We start from the raw sequence: 21,367 nt of genomic DNA, 5'->3' as shown, positions 1-21,367 counted from the left end.
GCACTACGGATAAATCCTACCCTGAAGATGATATAGTTCAAAAGTCTAATAAAAGATGAAATCTGAGATATAAAATTGAACAATAAAATCACATACTTTACATTACAAAAACAATAAAAGCTAACTGCTCTGTAACATTCCAGTCAATACAGCAACGCTATCAAATTTATAACTTTAGCAAGAAGGATCAAGAAAGCCTGAATAAATTATTTCATAAAGTGTTATAGCAAGAAACACTCGAGATAGACAGTGGATAAATAGAAATGTAATTGATTAACTAAAGAGCATAATAATAAAGAATTGTTAAGAATTAAATGCCGGGGCATGTCCTACAGATCTGGGAGGGCAGGTGCAATATTTACCGAACAGCAAGACATCCTCATGCCCCATTTGAGGGGCTCTGCGCGTCCCTGCATACAAGACACCGAGTATGCAGGCTTATGAGCAGTGAGCAGGATTGTGCGGGGTTGGAAAGACTTCTGTACATCTCCCACCCTGTATCAACACAAATACCTTTTGCGATCTGCAGTCCAGAGAAGCTATTTTTTCCCCGCCATCTAATAACTAAATAATACTTCGGAGGTTTTAGCAAATCGCTTCCAACAGAACAGTCTTTGCTTTGAAGCGCAGGGGCCCTCAGACCCCTTGCTTCCCTGCTGCACGACGGCTCGGCCAGAGGCAAACCTGCTCCGATGCAGGAGCCGCATAGCTGCACTAACGCAATACCATTCCCAGCTTCTTTGGGGATGATTAGTCCGGGCTAGCCTCTCAGCACTGCTGCTTTGAAGTTCACACGCTCTGGTTTTAACAGCCTGGATTCAGCCTCCGCTAGGCCAGTGAAATGGGTTCCCAAATGGAGCTGATTTGTACCAGGGGCAGGAAGAGCTGACACGCAGGCGCCTGCAGTCAGACTTGCCCCAAACTCCGTGCACAAATGGCAATAACACTGTAACACTAACACTAATGATCATCAATGCATTTTCATGCTCAAAGTAGAGCTACACTGCTGGTTCTTGAGGAAACACTCTGCTACTCTATGTTTTTTGCAAATAGAGGTACAGTGATTTCAATAACATTGTTTTGTTTTTATACCCCAACTCAGATCTGAAATACGATGTAATAATTTCTGGCTTATGTTGACTTTTTCTTAACGAAATATAAGCAGATACTACCTTTTGTCTTGTGCTTTATCTTGGAAGTTGTAGACACACAGTGATTCTGCAGCACTACTGGTAACACACACAGTGCACATACACAGACAGGTGTTTAGGGCAGTATTACGGAAGATGCATCCTAATCCTAACCCTAACCTGATGGACCATTTCATATCCTGCATCTGAAGATCAGTCAAAAACCCTGGGGACTACAAGCAGAATTTGAATTCTAAGAAATTTCTGGGCTCCTAATTTTCCTTGCCATTTCACATAGGCACAAGGAGGATGGCCAGAGTGCTGCTCTACCCATTAGCATATGTAATCATTCAGTGAGCTGTGGTCTCAAATTACTTCTTTTCTTCCTTATCCTTTAGTTTTATATCAAATTTGTGTGGGCAAAGTTCATTTACTCAATGAATGATAATGGTTACACAATCTAAAATAAATATATGGCTTCAGTTGTGTATTGTTGGGTACTAAACTTTAATTACATTATGAATTAAGTAATAATTCCACAAAATCATTTGTTAAAATCAGCTAACAACATAACATATCAACCATTACCCGGGGTAATGACCAATTTTGGGGTGAAGGTGTTCTAAAGTATAACAAATAGTTTATAGCAGTGATATTTAATTTAAAAAAATGAAATAAAGTGTTTGAAAAACCTTCTGTCACTAAGCTGCCATCCGGAGCTGTAGCCTGGAAGTCACTTATGGACACCATACAGCCACAATGTTGTTGGCACCTGGCTGTACTGAGAGTTAAAAACATGAGAATAAAGGGGTAAAAGGGATGTAAAAACGCAGCCAGAGCATGCTGCTGCTGAATGCGTGCCATTTCATAGTCATAATTTAAAGTGATCAGAAGGGGGGGAAAAATGAAGCACAATAAAAATGGAAAATGTTAGATTAATGACACAGTCATTAAAATAAAAAAGGTGGAGTTATATGAGGAATGGATCTTATTTGAGTTATTGAAATTAAACAAGTTATTTTAACAATCATTTTAAAAATCACATTTTACTCAGCTCAAGGAAGGAAGACAAAAAAATAGAAATCTTCATGGGGAATACTTCAAATTGTCAGTGGCTTTAAAAAAATGATTTAAGATTTTCTCTTGTTATCTCCTCTTTCAATTTTAGAATTTTAGTTGCCATATATTATAATGGTATTTTAGCTATAAAAGTAGTTTTCCACTCACTGTTCTCTTGCCTTTCAAGGAGACAAACAGTTTTTCTTTCCTCTAAATGAGCCCAATAAAATGGGTAAGCTGTCTGGGGAAAAAGAACCCAGAAAAACTGGTGGTATAAAGCTCAACAGAAAAATGTGGTACAGAGAAGAGGCGATCTAAAGCATGTTTACTGTATGCCATGCAATTTGTTCTACTGGTCAGGTTAGAATAAGAGTTTCTTACTGCTGAATTATTGTTAGGTTTTGTTCAAAACCAAACGCATTGTTACTGCTGTCCCTGACGCTGAACCTTAAAGAAAGTAGGGGAGAAAAATTTGCATGCAAAACTGTACCATAAAAATAGTAATTCTGTAATAAATATTAAACAGGGATTCTTAAAATCTGGGGCTGGATCCTGCTACTATTCCTTATAAACCTGCTTGTATAGGGTCTATGCATGTCTATATGTATTTTAGTAGACTAATTTTCAGCACTTCAGCAAGTATTCTTCCATCTTCTTGAAAACCGTCCGGAAATATCAATAGAACTATCACTTATGAAAAAGTTGATATCAAGAGTCAGCTAAATGAAAAATAGAATAAAAATGCAAACTACAGATGCATTTAGAAGAACCAAAGCTTCAGAAGATTTTCCTCTCCCTAGTTGATGTAGGCAAACCAACAGATTGTCTTTCTGTCAGGCAAACCCTGATGGAGATAAATGTAAAGGCTGGAGTGCACGCCTAATTTTTACACACAAGCTGCAACCAGACCACGGATTTATGCTTCAAGGCAACCAGATTTCTCCTTGTGTACACTTAAACACTGCTGTTGCACTCAGTCCATCTTGTTTAAATGCCTTTAAAACCAAACACAGGCTCTGTCCCCTCCTCCACTCCTACTAATTATATACTTTTTTGTTTGAAGAAGCAAGCCCTTTATTGCTCATAATTTCAGCTATCACTTGCTTGGGCACCTTCTACAGATCAATAGCACATAGTTAAGTGGATGAAAAGGCTAAATGTGATTGTCATTTGTAATGCAAGGTTGCGTGTTTCCCCCCCCCTTAAGCTTTAAAGCGTTGTGCTTGGGTTTCATTTTAGAATACTAAATTCCTGTTGCAGGTATACAGTAGCTGCACATTCAAAGCCTTTCATCTTAAATTAAATATCTGTCATTTTTTAAGGCCAGAATACTGGCATAGGTTATAATAAAAACTAGCGTCCAGCCTGCAATTTTACAGATTCCATTGCTGGTGGCCATACATCTTTGATGGCAAAACTACATTGGTTGTAGCGCCATAAAATCAATAAATATTAACCTTTTCTGACACTTTCTGCACGGATGCTTTATCAGTCACTGTCAGGTGATAGAACAGTCAGTGATGTACTGTATTTTTCAGCTCAGAATCCATACCAAACTAAGAAATCAATGCAGATTAACAAGCCTTTAAATACAAAAATCAGCAATGAAATTTTGGTTCTATATGATAAAAACTAAACCAAATCATGATACTACAGAATCATAAATTTATCACAGATACTTTTAGCAATGTGCGAAATATAAACACAGTATTTCTACGGCAAAATAAGTGTGCTTGAATGACACAGATGAAATAAATTCAGTTTTATATTTCATGACATATCTATTCCAGCTTATAAAATTAAAAACCTACCCAAACAGACAAATCTTATCTCTCAGTATCATTTAGAAACTCACAGTTGTTACTTTGCTGAGAGACATTCATAATAGTTCAATACACTTAAAACTCCATTTCTAAATGATGTAAGCAAAAAAAATAAAAGTTTACTGGAAAGTGAAAATATGCCATTTAAGTTATCTCCCACCTTGTATAACTGTAACAATAACTGTGTTTAGATCTAAGCATCTTAGAAGCCTAAGGCTTTTAATTATTGGAAAACATCCTGCTGTGTACGATCCATACTGTAGCACGGTATAGGATTTCAGCATAACAACATACAGACTGATAACTTGGATTGGTTCTGTTTCTCCCTATTCTCAACACTGCAATTTCTTCTACATAACATTGTACTTGTTTACCAGAGCGTTAGAAATTATGTTTATTTATAGGTAATTCATGTGAAATTTTCTATTAAAATATGAGTTAATCAGATAACATGACCTTTCCAAAACAGTTCAAACTTCTTAAAAACTACCACAATATCTTAAAAACTTAGGACACGGTCTAATAATTCTTCAGATATGGAATCCAGTAGTAAATACTTGAACAACACTGGTAACTGCTAATATGGGTCTATTTATATTCAGAAACTCTTGAAAAATGAGGACTATAATTTGGCTCCATTCATTGTATATGGCTAAAGTCTATTAGAAATTATCTTATCCGTAATTTTTAAATCTATTTTCATGCTTCTCTCTAACAATGCAGGTGAAGCATTGGCGTATGGGCAACAATTACCTTCTCCTGGAAATAAGAGATAGTACCTGAAATACTGATGTAGATTAGTAAAACCTAACAAAAAATACAGATATTAATGTTCCACCAATATTTAGGCATGTATGTCCACTGAAGTCAGTGGCAGGTACACAACAGTATTTGGAGAAACAGAGAACTGCTTTGAGAAAGGTAATGTAATGCTATGCTATGTTATGTTAACGAAAGCTAAATTCAAATGCACTAAAAGCTTTATCAATATAAACTTTAAATTTTAAACTGAAGTACAATTTTACATTTGCCATTTCTTTCGATAGCATCTGTACTTCTACATTAGCCAAGAAAGAGACCTCTTTCTGCTGATCAGTCAGCATCAGGAGCAACCAGATTGCAAATTCTACAATAATTTTCTTTAAAAAATATTGGCAAAAATAACTTTAATTAGCTCAGTTTACCTATTAATGCTAATATGAAAGGATCTGCATTCATTTTGAAAATCCTAGCTAGGGGAAAAAAAAAAAAAAGTTGTGAGTTTAAGCAAAGACAAAGCCTGCAAGTTGATAAAACTTCAAAAAAAAAGTTTTGTAAAAAATCTGAACATGCCTAAAAGTGTTCCACGTCACAATGGGGACATCAGATTAAAGCATTATTTCTGCATATTACACAGCAGACTCACCCCAGAAAGCCGGCACTGACATTACAAAGTGGATGATCTTTAGGTCGTGAGCCACTTTTGTGCACCTGCACAGCCAGTTATCAAAACCTGCTTCATGCTTGAGTCTGAGTTACCTTATACAAAAGCATCCCCCCCAAATCAACCATTTTTTTCCCATTTTTGGTGAGAAGATGGCAGCAAAATTAATTAATTTCAGAATGAGGAGTCCTATTTTCTCCACCAGTGTCATTAGTTCTCCTTTCCCAAGATCCTCAGGAACCTTATACTGGTTATACCAACTTATAGCCATTAACTCTTTGTGTAACTGAGCACTCGGTTAGCATCCCCAACCTGAGCAAATCTTTCTGCAATTGGTGCCTCTCTTCCATTCTTCTCTTAGAAATTTTTTTATTGCACATCTGCCATCAGATATGAAAATAGCTTTACTTAACAAAAATAAGTCAGTATTAGTGGGTATCTTCATTGCACTTGCAAAATCTATTCTAATTTGAAACTAGTATTTTAAAATCTCAAACGATATTGCATTTTTATTAATTTTATAATTCTAGTCTTTTGTTATTTTGTTTTAAAATTGTTAATCTCAAGACATTCAAAGAAATACATTTAATCAATTGGTCACTTACACAGCTCAAAGGTTTGCAGGAAGCAGCATATGCCACAAACTACCCCGCACAACTACAACAGAGAATAGAGGATTGCGTTCCCTTGCTGTCTTAGCCCTCCTGATCAATGATACAAGTAAGGCTGTACTGAATTGCAGATAACTGAGATTTCATGATTTTCATACACTGATAAATCTCTGACTTTGTGTTTCAGGATTTTTGCTGGAATGGGTGGAAGAAGCACAAGCAGCTCAGCAAATTTTACTGACAATATTGACGGTGACTGAATTTGCTCAGAGGAAGGTGGATGACAAAAGAAAGGGTCAACAATAAATAATATGATACCGAATACGATTGGAACAGTAAGGATTTATAGATAAATCCTTAGCAGAAGAGGCTAAATTGAATTGACTTGAAGTAGCTTTATCCAACAGGTATTTTGCGGTGGTGGCAGGCACTAATATCTGAGGACTCCAGACATTTCACAATTGCTCCTCCTTTTTAATTTTACCTTACTCACACATTCTAAAAACTATTGTTAAAAAATATTTTTTTCTAAGTGCGCAATTGGTTGTTTATGAACTCCTAACTTCAAATTATTCAAACTCCGTTCTGAATTTCAGATATATATCCTGAATCTAAAATCAATGTTAAATTGAAAATGTTTGCCTAAAAACTTCCGATGTCTCTTAAGATAACTAGATAATCAAAGTTTTATCTTTTTTGCTATCAAAAGATGCTTTCATTTCATGTTTCCTCTGGATACTATTACTTCAAAGTAGATCAATTCTTTTAAATCTTCTATAAACTGTGTTCTGAGACCCGTTATCTGCTATTACTTCCTAGACTTTCAATAAGAAGTACCATTTTGGCAAGGTATAAAAGAGGTAGGGACATAGTTTAGCATGTAATATGGTAGTTGTTATCTTAACGCCTTTTTGGCAAGTACATTATATATTATATTCCCAAACACTGTATAGCAACCAACTCTTTCCTTTAGCTACGCTACAATGACCATTAATGAAAAACTCTTCCAGCAACAATAATCTAGGTTTCTGGAATGTTATTTAAGCAGGGATTGTGACAAACAGTAACTGATTGTCCCCTTCAAATAGCTGAGAAGCCCTCTTAACTACACTGCAGAAACCTGTCCAGCAACTTTGCCTCTGGATGTCTGACACCTCCTGTACTTTCCACACCCAAGCCACTGGAAGTGCACCCCTTTAAACCAGCAGTGCCTTTCATCCAGTCATGTGAAGGCTGAACCAGTGATATGTATTATCTGAAGCCCAAAGTTTTCATTAATGCTCAGGTTCCTATGCAATTTATATGAAAATCACACTCACTTGAAGGTCCCTTTTTACTATCAGAGAATATTATATGAAAATCATACTGTAATGACTCGGAGGATGAAAACATCTGTATTAAATCTGCAGTGGTTTCTTTAGTACAAACCATTTCTTTGACATTGGATATTGATGAGCATGCACTCTTACCAATGAATGCAAGACCTGCATAAAATATCTTAAATTCAGAAGATGTACTTTCTATCTTCCCATTTAGAAAAAGGGGTTCCCCACTAACTGGCCGGCTGGGAGTTAAGAGACATGATATCTGCCTCCATGGTTTTTTGACATGGTACAAGAATTATAGACAGAGACAGTCAGCATGTGATGTATTTATATGAGATATAGTTTCATATTACGCTCTTATATGTTCACCAAGAAAGTGAAGCAATCTTTCTTCCGTGAGACTTCTACCTATCTTCATTTCCTTTAGTGCAAACAGTTATAGACAAGCTCCTCTTTGAACTGATAATTTTTTAGAGGTCATTCAGCCCATAATTTCAGGTCCTAGTCACTATCCTGATGGTCCTTCTTAGGAAATTGGACCCAGTGGGAACGTTTTTTCCTTCTGCTTAGTCTATGGGTCAGCATTTTCCTTCCCTTGTACTTCTTAATTCCCTTAAGTGGCAATTATTTAAGGCACAGTTAGAGAAGGTGCAATCTACATTCATCCAATAAAACCTAAATATTAAAAAGGACAGAAAAATCCAGCATGGTTACTAAGGATATATGGGAGAGCATTTAGCATTTGAAAGGTACCAAAGATCTGGTAAATGAAAAGATGGGAAAAATTATGAAGAACTATTGGAAGTAAAATAGAAATTAGAGGAAGTACAAAAGAGCACGTGTTTCAGACAGACAAGGCATCCTCCTTACAAAAGGTCAAGATCCAAGATGCCACGTCAAGAAATTAATGGCAAGTCAGTGCAGCATACATTGGATCAATGAAAGCAAACAAAAACAAAGCCCAAAAGAAATTTTAAAAATCAGCATGGAATGCCAATGATTTGTGATTCATTGGAGCAATTATTGCTGAGGGCTCTTCTCCTCACTCATGACCTGAAGTAGTAAAGCACTGAGCACACAGCTAACACTTGATTCAATCCTTCCATATCTAACATTACCCACTTTTGTTTCAACAGTTTTGTGATTCTGGAATTATTTGCTGTTATTTGTGTCATTTTGTGTAGTAACCACATTTTGTGTAACAAGCAAATAATTCTTTTGTGTAATTTTTAAAAAGATTGAAAATTCAGAGAATGACTTGCAAGCAAGTCAAAGCAGACTTACAAATGTTAATCATCTAAGTTATTTATCAAGAGTTTCAAGTGCAGGTTGTTGAGATGTTGGTAGCATCTCACAGGAGGAGAAAATGTAAAGTGTCCTCTAAATAATATACAGCCACAGTGAAAGAGGCCAAGAGGTGGTGGCATTATGCAGGCAAAATACACTCTACTATGTGGTTATACTGAAATATAGTGCCCCCAGGTCTTGGAAGTACTGTTAGTTCAAATCTTCAAGTAATGCGATAATTTGTTCATAATTGGGATGACACTGTTGTTATATTTATTCTTTATATTTATTTATAAATATTTATTGTTTATATTTTATACAAATAAAATTATATGAAAATTCATTATATTATATTACGATATATAATTATTTTATAGATTTATATAATATAAATATATTGTATTTATAGAATATGTTCTGTAAAAATATAAATTATTTATATATATTATGCATATATCGAAATCACACATTTTAAATCAACATTTTCATATTCTGCTTCAAGTTGCATCTTACATCTTACATTTACTTTAATAAAAAAAAAAACAAACCCACAACTTTCTATTTCTTAGGACTCCAGCATAACTTCCCTGGATGATCCACTAAGAGATCTACTCTTTTAAGAGCTTCTCCTAATAGGAAAACAATTGAAATTTTCAGACAAATAAGACAATCTCCACATAAAAATATCCTGAATTACTCCTATACACTATACACCTTTATTTTTTATTCCTTCTGTAAGGTTCCTATCTTTTTTGTTTTGTTTTGTTTGAAAAGTTTTCTTGATGAGCCTAATATCCTGGTTTTTGCTGCGTGTCTCAGAATTTTAATACGTTGCTATTTGAATCCTAATATTTCCTTTTATCGTTTATATTTACCACATACTATTATGCATATATCTTTTCTAGCAGAATTAAATATTTTTGTCTTTATAGATGGCTGTTGTGTCTTAAGGGCTTTCTTCTACTTCTGCACTTTAATATTTCAGCCTTGCTTTAAAAGTTTTATGTTCGGATGTCCTATTTTTAGCACCAAATAGGCAATAATATGTCTCATTCTTCATGAAGGATATTTTATCTATTAGTGTAATGAAATAATAGCTTGGAGTAAGATTACCTTCTTTTCATCGGTGAACTGACATCCTTGCAGAGGCAGCAGTCTTTGTGAACACCAGCAGGGATCTGGCATGTGGCTACCAACGCAACGCAAGGAATTTGCAAAGCTGATGGCCATCTGAGGGTGTTTTGAGGGCAGAATCAAGGTGTGCATTAGGGCTCAACAGAAAATGTCAAAATTGATCAGAGTTTCTGTATCGGCCAGCGTGGCACGGCCCCTTTCCAGGTCAGCTGAGTGGTTCCCCGCCATGGAAACCAGGATGCCACAGGGACGAAGGACAGGAAAGCAGGCGCATGCCAGCGCCCAGGTTAAATGTTTAGACATGGGCAAAGAGATTCAAGCTGCTCAGGAGTATCAGCTCAACCTGCAAACAATTAGTTGCCCTGTGACAAGCTGGAGTAGTCCTTCAGAAAGGAACAATGACGAGCAGGAAACCCCTGGGGAAGTGGGCCGTGGGCAGAAAAGCATTGAACAGAATGCAAGATTGTGACTACGAATGCTATTGGTGCTATACACAATACGAAAGACACTTGCGCGATGGCCCTGAGCTTATCGCCAACTATCTGATGGAAAAATGGAGCACAGCATGACAGGCATTATACCTCCACTGATCAGAGGTATTAAGAGGTGTTCCAGACTTTGGTATAGGCAATATTTTCCTTTTCCTTTAAAACTATATTCTGAACATTTTTTCTTTAGTGAAATTCATGGTCTTCACTCTTACCTGAGGATACCATCCACTTACAGAGTATAGCTAATATTAATAGTGGTGGTTTTTGCATATTAGATGACATAGTATTTGCATCAAAATGTTTCAAAACCTTCTTTCATGTCACTCAGCAGAAATATATGCTGACTGTGCAGGAAAAGCAACTAAAGGACTACGAAAGGAGTCCCTAAGCTCTTCAACAGCAGCAGCAAAAGCTACCTATTTTTTTTCCACTTTACTCATTACCTGGAAAGAACCAACTCCACAGTCATGACCACCCAGATAAAGATACTGGCTAGCTCTGCTAGGCATATAAAGCCTTCTAATAGAAGACAGATATAAAAATAATCAAATGACTTAGGTTTTAGGTTTTTTTAAATGTAGATTAATTTTTCCTGAAACACAATAATATGTAATCTACATAGGTTATAAGGAACCTAGCTTTCTCCTTTACAAACAGAAAATCATTTATACTAGGTTTTTATTTCAAGTGCACACTAAAATTATTATTCGTCACAGAAAAGGAAAGGGAGTGTCTGCCAATCAACATGACATGCTATTGAAAGACTGGCACTAATAGCTATGACAAGAACAAACCTGTTCGAAGCAGAGCTGCTTCTGCCTTTTTTTTTTTTTTTGTTAAGTATACCAGCCATCAAAAATAGTATTTTATCTGACTAGAAACCCAAGCAATATTCTGCTACTGTAAAAGCTTCTACCTGATTTGGCTATACCTAGCAATGACAGATTTTTAATATTGTTTCAAATTACAGCATTTAAAGTATTTTCTCTAAACAGTGATAAAGACTAAGAACATAACTATTCCAAGAAAAATGTTAAATGTGCTTACAAACAAAACTGTGTATCCATTCTTTAGAGGCTTTACTTAAGGTATGAATTACAAGTTTGCATAGGTACTCAACTGACTTGTATTTCCATTCTTTTATTGACAAATAGCGTTGACTGATTTTACATTTTTGTAGTTTGATGAATTCAGAGAGTACAAGAGTAAACAGGTTTTTATTATTTCATTTTTCCTATTTTTTTTCAATTTTATATTTTCTACTAAAGAGTCAGAAGATGCAAAAGAAAGAACAAGAACAAAAAGAAAAATTTAAAAGTAGAAAAGCACTAGGATACTAGTATAATTGCTATATTATCAGGTTATGTGTGTCCAATTCACATTCTGAATAAGTCTGCAGTTTCCACTTGGTAATACAGTTATACCTTGATAAAATCACATAATAGATCACACTATAACTTTTAGCAATCAATTTTTTCTCTTAATAATTTGATAAATGTAGCTGTCAAGTGGGATAAAGATCACAATTTTATTTGGGATTAACTATTTGAACTTTCAGAATTCCATTCATGAATATTGCAACTGTTACAACTGATAGGATCACAATTTTGTCCCTTGTTGATGATGTAATCATGTTGCAGGTTGCTAGTACAGCCTTGTTTCTCAAAAGCTAAATAAACTGAAAGAGAAACGTGTGGAGAGTACAGCCTTTCGAAAAGTGCACTTAAAAACGTTTGGAAAAATACTTTTCAAACATGCATAAAAGAGACGTTGCAGTAAACTTTTCTCATTTTCACTGCTCTCTGGAAAGAACCGAAACATCCCCTAACTCTGTTCCCCTAATCTGAAAAAGAAAAGAGCAGGATGTAGGCCTGGCTTAGTGAACAGATGATTAATTGAACTGTCTTTTCATCGATTTCAGATCTCAGGAGCCAATAACACAGTAAGGGAACTGCCAACCAAAAGAGCAGTATTTCATAAGAATTCTTCATACACCTTAAATAAATAAATAATCCCCCCCCCCCCCCCCAATGTATTTTTTATTCCAATGTATGTTCCAATGTATTTTATTACGGATTTAACAACATACCAGAAAGAAACTTATTTTAGGCAAGCGTATCTCTACTCAGGCACAGGTACTTCAGGCTCAAAGAGAGTAAGAATTTAGCACCTATGATGGGAATGTCATCTCTGTGAGAAAGAACACTTTGGGGGACTTATGTGTCTCCTCAGCTATCCCTTTGCTATCACAACACCTAAGCACTTTAGATTCACAAACACAACCCTTACCAACAGGCTGTAGATTAACATGGTTTTAAGATTTAAGAGCAGAAAGGACTGTTAGATAACAGTCTGACTTCTGGTATATCAAAGCCCCTTAAATAACACTTAATTAGTTTTGCAGTGAACCCAGCAACCTTGGGCCCTCCTAAAACCTATCCTCTGGAAAGACATCCAGTCTTCTCAAGGCTCAAAGGAATGGAACAGGGACAATTTTTTCTGCTAGTTGCTGCCAAAGCTCAATCGACCTCATATTTAAGTGTTTGCACCTTGTTTCTCATTTCAATTTGTCTGACTATGCTTTCAGTAACTGATTTTTCTTAGGCTTTTCTCAGCTAGATTAAGAGTAGCTCATGTCTGATATTTTCTCCCTGTGAAGCAACTCATACACTATAATCAAGTACCTATCTATCATTTTGGTCATGAATTATGTAACTCTTCATGAGCACTAAGCGTTCAATCACCACGTAGGCAGCCAACTGCCAAAACACGATCGTCACAATCTTTGTTCTTTGGATGCCCAACCCCAGAGGCACCTATAATTTTCACAGAGGCACAGGCATACAAAGCTGTACTTCCAAGCATTCCCCAAAACACGTCTGTGCAGCGAGAGGAAGCGGCTCACGCTTTTAGTTCTGTCAGGATCCACGAGAGTAAGTGATCCTCCACTCCTACTCACAGGGCCCAGGGTGGCAGACTCTCTCAGAGCACGCTGGATAACTTGAGTGCTTCACTTTCAAAGAAAAAATGGACTTACCAAAGAGTATGATGAATTGATCTGCCTTCCCTGATTTTTTTTTTAAAAGAAAAGACTTCCAAGAAAGATTTTGTATGACTGCTAATTCTAAATTAAGTAAAACTTCCAAATTTTCTGTTCAATGTCTTAGTTCCCTAATCACGTAGTTGACTGTTGTGAAGCCATTTTCAAGCAAAAGCTTTGTGCTTCGAACTTTGTAGGCATTGCACCTATTTTGCACATGGGGAAACTCAGACAGAGAGCAAGCCCACTATATCAGTAGCTCAGTGAAAAACTGAGTTATTCTGATTTCCTAGAGTAGCACTCATTCTTGGAGATCATGTTCACTTATAACAGTGCAGCACAGAAATGATACAGAAAAAAACAGGATCATCACATAACTTTCAATATGATCATGAAAACAATAATGAGCAAACTGCTTCTCTTCTCTCTGAAGAGCTTTTTGCCTTACGGCCAGTTTAGTATCCGCACCAGACTACTATGCACACAATGAGATGCCATGGTCTCTGCAGCTATTGGAATAATGGACATGTCAAGCCACAGATATTACGCTCTTTGGATATAAATAACGCATCATAATAGTATCATAATGTTTATAAGACAAAAAGCTCCTAAATGATGAACATTTATTTCAAACTGAAATTATCCCTACCAAGTGATGCTGCTCCAAAGCAGGCAAAGCACTGAGAAAGACGGCTGGACTGCTGATCCCTTTCAAATTCTACCACAGGTATGGGCCCTTCCTCTCTCCCATTTGTCAAAGTTTTCAGGCTCAGTTCAACTCAGTATTGAGATGTAGCATCAGTTGGAAGAAAAAACATATCCAAGAAACTTGGAAATGTAATGCACACAAGAATCAATCCAAGGACTTCTTCAGTTTACTCTGAGACTCACCATATAGACAAGTCCACAGTGAGCAACTCAGAAAAAAATTCTCATAAAAAAAAAAAATCATCAAAATGATAGTCATCACCATGATATGACAATTCACTCACTTTGGGTATTAACTTTCCATTTGTAATGACCAATTTTCAGATTTGCGCATTGATAAAACAAGAATAATATTAATAGCTTCCATTAGAATCAAATTTCCATGACTAAAACATTAACTGTAGGATTCCTGAGCTTGCTAGTAAGCCCACTTCTGTTCTACAGCAGGTATAAAATCTATCGGTGTCTTAAATGTGATTTTTAAAAAGAAAAGAAATTAATATTGTGGATACTCAGCAATCATGGGATTTCTGGATTTGTTTTTAAACAAAATTTCAATTTCAAAACAGATCTTGAGAAAATGGGACAGAGAATATCAAGAAACAGGCATAAAGCTCTTACAGAACAACACAATGACATTTCAAAACAGATTTGATGATTTGTATAAAACTTAGAGGTTAAATGTGTAAATTGGTATTTGATGTGTAATCTAGCAAATTCAAGACGTAATTTTATGTGCAGATGCACACATCTCTGTTGGTTTGTATGCATTAGTCTGCTGTTCAAATGCAGAACAGTTTTTAAATTAAAGACAGAAGTATTCTCTAGATTCTTATTGTTGTAAAACATATAATGGTACTTCATAAGGTTTATAAGGAATATAGTTGTATAGTTAAATATCCCCCTCTATGACAGTCTGCAGCAAAAAGGGAAAAGAAAGTCTGAAGACCTGGCTTTGTGGCATTTCCATGCATCAATTCCTCACATTATACAGGATTTCAAAGAGACAGAATAGAAAGTGCTACCACCTATCAATTACAGTATCGTCCTTACTCGTGTAGAAGCTAACTTGTTCCGCCTTCCACCTTCCACAGCCTCTCCTTTAGAAATGCAGCTTCTTTAAACTCCTTACTGCCAGTGACCCCATAAAGCAGTATATTAGTTGCCAAAGAAAGCTAAACAGAAATTAGTATTAGAACATTCTATAACAAAGAGCATTAACTTTGAATTAGAAATCCAACTAATAATCTTAATTTCACAGCTGAGAAACAGACTTGATTTTTACTCCCAGCCACATCCTAAAGGTACCCCACAGCTCCATTCTTGGTGGTTGTGGTGAAGGAGTTTCTGACTGGTCCTGCAGAGTGGCTGGAGTTGGCGTCTGTCTCTTTGCCAGTGATGAGACTTATTCTATTCCTATTCTGCTCGAAGAAGCAAAGGGGCTGGCTTAACTGTTGCAAAGCAATATTAGAACACAAAAGACAGAAAAATATGTTTAAGTTAAAAAAACCAATCTTGTATGACACTTTCATACTCCTATCATCCTAAAGGGTTCTATGTCATGTTGTGGATTCTCTGTATGTGCAGCCGATGACCAATAAGTAATCAGTAACTGTGAACCAGACACAGAACAAATTTTATTTTGATAAAGGATGTTAGCCAGGGCACGGGAGTTATCCCCTCATTCCTCTAAAAATCTTCTCTAAAATCTTTAACTCAGATGTCCAGCAGTCAGAAATGGATTGAAAAGAAGAAATGAAAACCCCTGAATTTAACTCTGATGTGAATGCACAATTATCACCTAGAACCCACTTTAATAGTGTTTCTTCCTGAAACAAAAATACAGTATCGACCTTATAGCGATGGGATTATGCAAACAATATTTCAACACACTTTTGTTGTATACCAGTTCTAGGCTAGCCTGGCAATAATTAGGTGACAACCAGTTCTTGCCAGTACTAATATATTTGTACAGTACAAACATTGCCTGTTTAGTGCAAGGGGGTTTCTCCAGTATAAGAATGAATGTATAAAAAATAGATATTGTTAGTGTACAACACATTGATGACAGTTTTCCTATGTTGCCAAGACAAGCAAGTTGAGTAGTTTTAACCACAGCATGCTGCAATGAGCAATTCATTTACCTAGATACAGGTCTTGAACAAGTAAAGTGAAAACTTACACAGATTTTGTAATTTTGGAAAAATGTTAGTGATTCTACCAGTGTTACATCTATCTGTGTTACATCTGTATATCTGTCTACTGAAAGCATTTTAATTTTTCATATTAAGTGGGATTATTGTAGTAGAAATCCAACAGTGTCTGGATTTAAGCTCTGAGTTGAATATTCATTCACTTTAGTGAGAACTATGGTGAAATGTGATCAGTTTTCTGACCTATTTTGAAATTGGTATTCCGCCAACTGGCATTTTGTTTGCACATCCAGATATTATCCACCATATGCTGACATGACATGATGATTGGTTCCAAAATGAAGTGGAATACTTGGCAAATAGAAATATATGGTACAAATAATACACCGCCTCTAGTCAGGAAAGCAAGCAGTCATTTTGAGAAGACGGAGAGGTTTTAAAATAACTTGAGGGTACACACTGCACAGAGCTGAATGAAAGCTCTCTAGGTCATGTTTTTTTACAGGTACGAGGGTCTCAAAGAATTATGAGATCAATTCCTTACAGAAGAAGATTCAAATCTGATACAGCAGTACTAATAGTAGTACTTCACTGGAAGATTAATTTGCATCTTAGGGAGAATTTGGCCCACATAGCTTCTTCCTCCTCTGGATTCCCCAACTCTTCCTTCTCGCCATCTGTTCTTTTTTCCCACTGCTCTGACTTGTCTTCCCGCCCAGTGATGTCTAAGTTATCTGCTGCTTCTGAGTTAAGATCATATTTTATTCAAGCTCCAGCCTAATTTTGTATTATTTCTCTTAACCTCTTCCTATCGAACTCTTATTTTTCTCCTAACTTGATGCTCCCATTAAACTTCTGCCTTCTATTCTGAACTGTAGAATCTCAAAAGAAAAAAAAAAAAAATCTTGTTCCTAAATAGGAAACAACCCAACTTTTTTCTTTTAATTCCTGTTTCCAAAGCAATGTTTTTGTTCTGCATTCCTCCAGTGACTTCCATGTGTGTGCTCTAATGTAAAGCCTCAAAACATACATGTAAGTTATTAATTGATCTCTGCTGTTCTATCTTTTAATGTTGAACACTGTCTGCTTTTTTGTAATGAAATCTAAGAATTTTTAAAGCATTACATTAATTTGCCACTGTATTTCCTAAGGAATTTTGTTTTTCTGTTCTTGGGGGAATAGAGTGGGCAGAGAGACTTAATACAAATGTTAAAAAAATACTTCTCTATAAACATTCAACTAGATTTCAAAATGAGGCACCTAAATAGCATGCACTTCTGATGTTTATGTATTGCACTGCAAGCTTTGCTTGTGAAACATGAATGGATTTCAGCGCTTAATGCATAAACTTCACCCCTTGTGAAAACTCGAAGAGGACTAAGCCCATTTTAAAATCATGTTCTTCTTCAGAATAAATGATAACAACATAACAGCTAGCTTTCTTATTGCAATCATTTAAGCATGCTCATATAGAAAGGACAAGAACTTGTAGGCAAAGGGAAGAATGACCTTACCAGCATGCAAGTATGCCAGATCAGGATTTTCAATGTCTGGGTGTAGTTCTTTCAAGTGGTTACGAAACTCCACAGGGATATTGGTTCCATAGTCACATTTAGGACAGTTATACATTTTCACTCCTTCATGCTTTCCTGTATGTAAGATGTGTTTACGGATATTTTCAGCACAGTTAGACCTACAAAGTGATGAAAAAAAGAAATAAGTTATATAGCAATTTATTCCCTACTAGTCATCCAAATAAAACCTAGCGTTATAACAGAAAATGAGTAGTCAGTACTCATTTTTCACTATCTGCCCAATTTCTGTATCCTCTTCAGTTTTGCATAAATGCTGTCCTTTGCATGAAGGCTCCCAAAGCTGTTTCAGGTAAACTGAGCAATACATCTGAACAGAAGCATTTAAAAATGAACAATTTTTTACATTTGCAAAAGAAAATTTTTATTTTTCTTGACGGTAGTCAGTGATGGACAGAAATTAAGCAAAAGTCTTTAACTTAGCAAAACTGAAACACACAGATGCCTACAGCATTCCCAGCGGAGCTCACATGAACCTTTCCTATGCAGTTCCTAGATTCCATAGGAGTTGCTGTGAATGATTTTTGTAAGGATATTCCACCAACTCTCATCTCACCTTATGAACTGTTCCTAGAAAACAGAACTGAATTGTTCAAGTTTATACCTTTTTGAAAATACACACAGATTCTGATTTATACCTTAAACACAGCTTTTGTGGAAGCAGTGGAGTTTTCATGCATAAAAGTCAGAATACATATAGAATTAGTTTTATGCATTTCAAAGAAATGTTTCTAATGACATTTCTGAAAAAAAAGTGAATAGAAAAAGAACTCACATTTCTTTTATCCACAGAGTAATTGATAATTATATATAATTATCAATCCACATAATCCATGATATGACAGTAATTTTTAATTTCCAGCCTTTAAAATTTTGCAGTCTTATTCCAAAATTATTTTGCATTAGAATTTGCTACTTATTCAAAGTCTGTGATGAATCCCATATAAAATATACCGCTTCTTCATTTATTTCAATCAGAAATAACCATTATATTTATTCTTGAATCAAAATAACGGCCTCTGTACAAATTCTTTTAGACTTTTAGTACAGTACACTATTAATATTGTCAAACTAAGAACAGTAATTCAGTTTAACTGAAAAAGGTACAAACACTCAAGTGAACTATATAAATACATAATACTTCACAAATATTCAAATAAGACAACAGTAGTATTTTGAGTGACTGATTGTTTACCTGTCACTGTTAGAAAAACCACAGTAACAGGCACCTAAAAAAGGACCCCCAAAATAAACTGGAAGTAGCAGCTTGAAGTTCTGTTGGAGTGCTTGTCTCTCCCTTGGAGATGGTCATAGTAAAGCTGATATCTGCCTTACGGTGCTGCCAAAGCTCACCCTCTGTCATGTCCATCTGCTATATACCAGTGTAATGATCAGACTCCTGAGAATGTCAAAGATGACACTTATGTTCACTGAAAAATATGGGAAATATTGGTCCTCAGCATCTTTCAGGATTCAGCCCTAAAAAAATCACAATGGTCATAAATGTTGTTAAAATGAAACATGTGTTTTATTTAAAAAAAAAAAAAAAAAAAAAAGGATAGCGTACACTGCAACAAAAGCAGGAGACAATCTGGTAACCTTCTACCATGGGTTGTACTTCAAAGGGCAGTGGATTAAAGCAGAGCATGCAAATCTGAAAGAAAATATCTGTGTCCTTTTAGCTCAGCTCTCATACTATGTTAAGGAAAGATATAAAACTTTATACTTTGAAATATTTCTGTGAAATATATAAAGGATCTGTGGAAACCTATGTAAGAGTTGTGAAGAAAACCCAGCCTGTTCCAGTCATAAAAGGCGAGTTCTACTTCCTTTGATTTGTAAATTTGCTCTAACCACTTTAAATGGAGCAATCCCGATGTCTCATTTATTTAGTCATCAGTAAAAATCTGTCACTAAACATGCCAACATACTGATATATTCATCATGGGAAATAAAAATTTTAAAAAATGTATTTTTCCATGTGACGAGGCCAGAAAGACTTAATCAGAAATGAGGGATATGAGATCACAAGGCATTACAAATGGCCTCTTGAATTAGGTTGCAGTGCAGCAATTGCAATCGTAACGTAAACCATGAAGGTAACAACTGGCAAATCCAAGCACTTTTGATGCCAAGTAATACCTTTAAATATGACATGACAAAAATGTACTGCATATAAAATGCTTTTTTAATTATTCAGTGTGCTTTGACTGTCTATTAGGAGTTCCTCCTGAGTACTGTACAAGTATGTTCTTATATGTCTGACACAGAAAAACCCCTACCAAAACTCTGTGTATGTGTGTACGTACATCACTTTGTCTCATACGACTAAACACAGAGGTCTGTGATTTTAAACAGCACTGTATTTTCATTAAAGCTATGCCACGATAAACATCTAACTAAAATACTATAGTGTTGCAATAGTGATGATAGTTAAGCATTTGACAGACTTTGTATTATAAAATTCATTTCCAGGAGTTTATAAACTTTGAGATAAAGATTCCCTTTGTTCTGAAACTTGGCAACGTAGAACCCAGCCCAAAAGAAATTGTTTGAGTAAAGTCTTTCTGTTTTTTGAGTTCCACTCTGAATTACAGCCACAAACAAATAAATGCAGCTTTTAAGAGGCTAGTCTGTGTTCCAGTAAGGCTAAACCAGAAGTTTCTAAGTTAAATTACTATTCCTTAATGTAAGCCTGCTTTTGTCCTTATGATCCATTTTCCATTTTAAAAATCAAATGTATATATTTCTGGCAATTTTTCCATGCTCTGCAATAACAGGATGGGCACTCATTAGAGAGACTTAATTAGTCTAAAGCTATAGTCTATGGGTTTGTATTCAATGCTGATGCAGAGAAGCACAGCAGAAACTTTGTTTTTATTTCACGTCTTGCAGTGAGTCTTCCTATCAGACATGAAGAAAGGTTTGAGACTCTATGCAAACAACAATTCTATTAAAGGGAAGTGGAAGGCCTGCACAGAGTTTTCAGTGTCCTGTCAGTGCTATACAGTGAAAGAAGAGATGGGACGTGTTCCTAAGGCACGTTGCAGATGAACAGGAAGTGCGAGGAGCTGAAAAGCTCAGCCCATGCTTCCCGTGCAACAAGCCTGTATGACTTCCTCCATCAAAGACTGATATATTGGGAAGGGTGTAAGCCTGCTTTCCACTGCACACGTCCAGGAGACCTCCCACATTTCTGTAAAGGACAATGCTGTGAAGTAAGGGAGATGGATGGCAAGTTTCTCCTGAGAAATGCAGCTGCTGCTTAAGACGAAAGGAAAACCTCTTTTGGCTGAAGATAAAAAAGGGCTTTTATCTCTAATGTTCATCGCACAGCAATGTGTTCACACTGCTGTTCTAACTGCACATTTCATGTTGCCATTAGAAGTCCATTCCTAACAACCAGCTACCTCTCTCTCTTTTGCTGCTCTCAATAAATTAAAGGTTGCTGCATACTCAAATATCACAAACTGGAAATGACTTGTCAGTTGTAAAATTGTACTTTAGTCACAGAATCACAGAATGGTTGAGGTTGGAAGGCACCTCTGGAGGTCATCTGGTCCAACCCCCCTGCTCAAGCATGGTCACCTA

General features: G+C 36.0%; 1 protein-coding gene across 1 annotated transcript in view; it reads right to left on the bottom strand.

Moving 5' to 3' along the window:
- The window catches only part of LOC103917744 (zinc finger protein 407-like), a 215,797-nt gene that overhangs the window by 82,129 nt on the left and 112,301 nt on the right, over positions 1-21,367 (bottom strand). Inside the window, exon 6 of the mRNA XM_009324934.1 lies at positions 17,699-17,877. Coding sequence (XP_009323209.1) covers positions 17,699-17,877 — 179 coding nt within the window. The remainder of the gene's footprint in view (positions 1-17,698; positions 17,878-21,367) is intronic.

The sequence above is a fragment of the Pygoscelis adeliae genome, unplaced genomic scaffold (assembly GCF_000699105.1).
Source record: "Pygoscelis adeliae isolate BGI_AS28 unplaced genomic scaffold, ASM69910v1 Scaffold135, whole genome shotgun sequence".
In the NCBI taxonomy this organism is placed as follows: domain Eukaryota; kingdom Metazoa; phylum Chordata; class Aves; order Sphenisciformes; family Spheniscidae; genus Pygoscelis; species Pygoscelis adeliae.
Note: the sequence above shows the minus strand (reverse complement) of the source record. Positions and strands in the feature narration are given on the sequence as shown.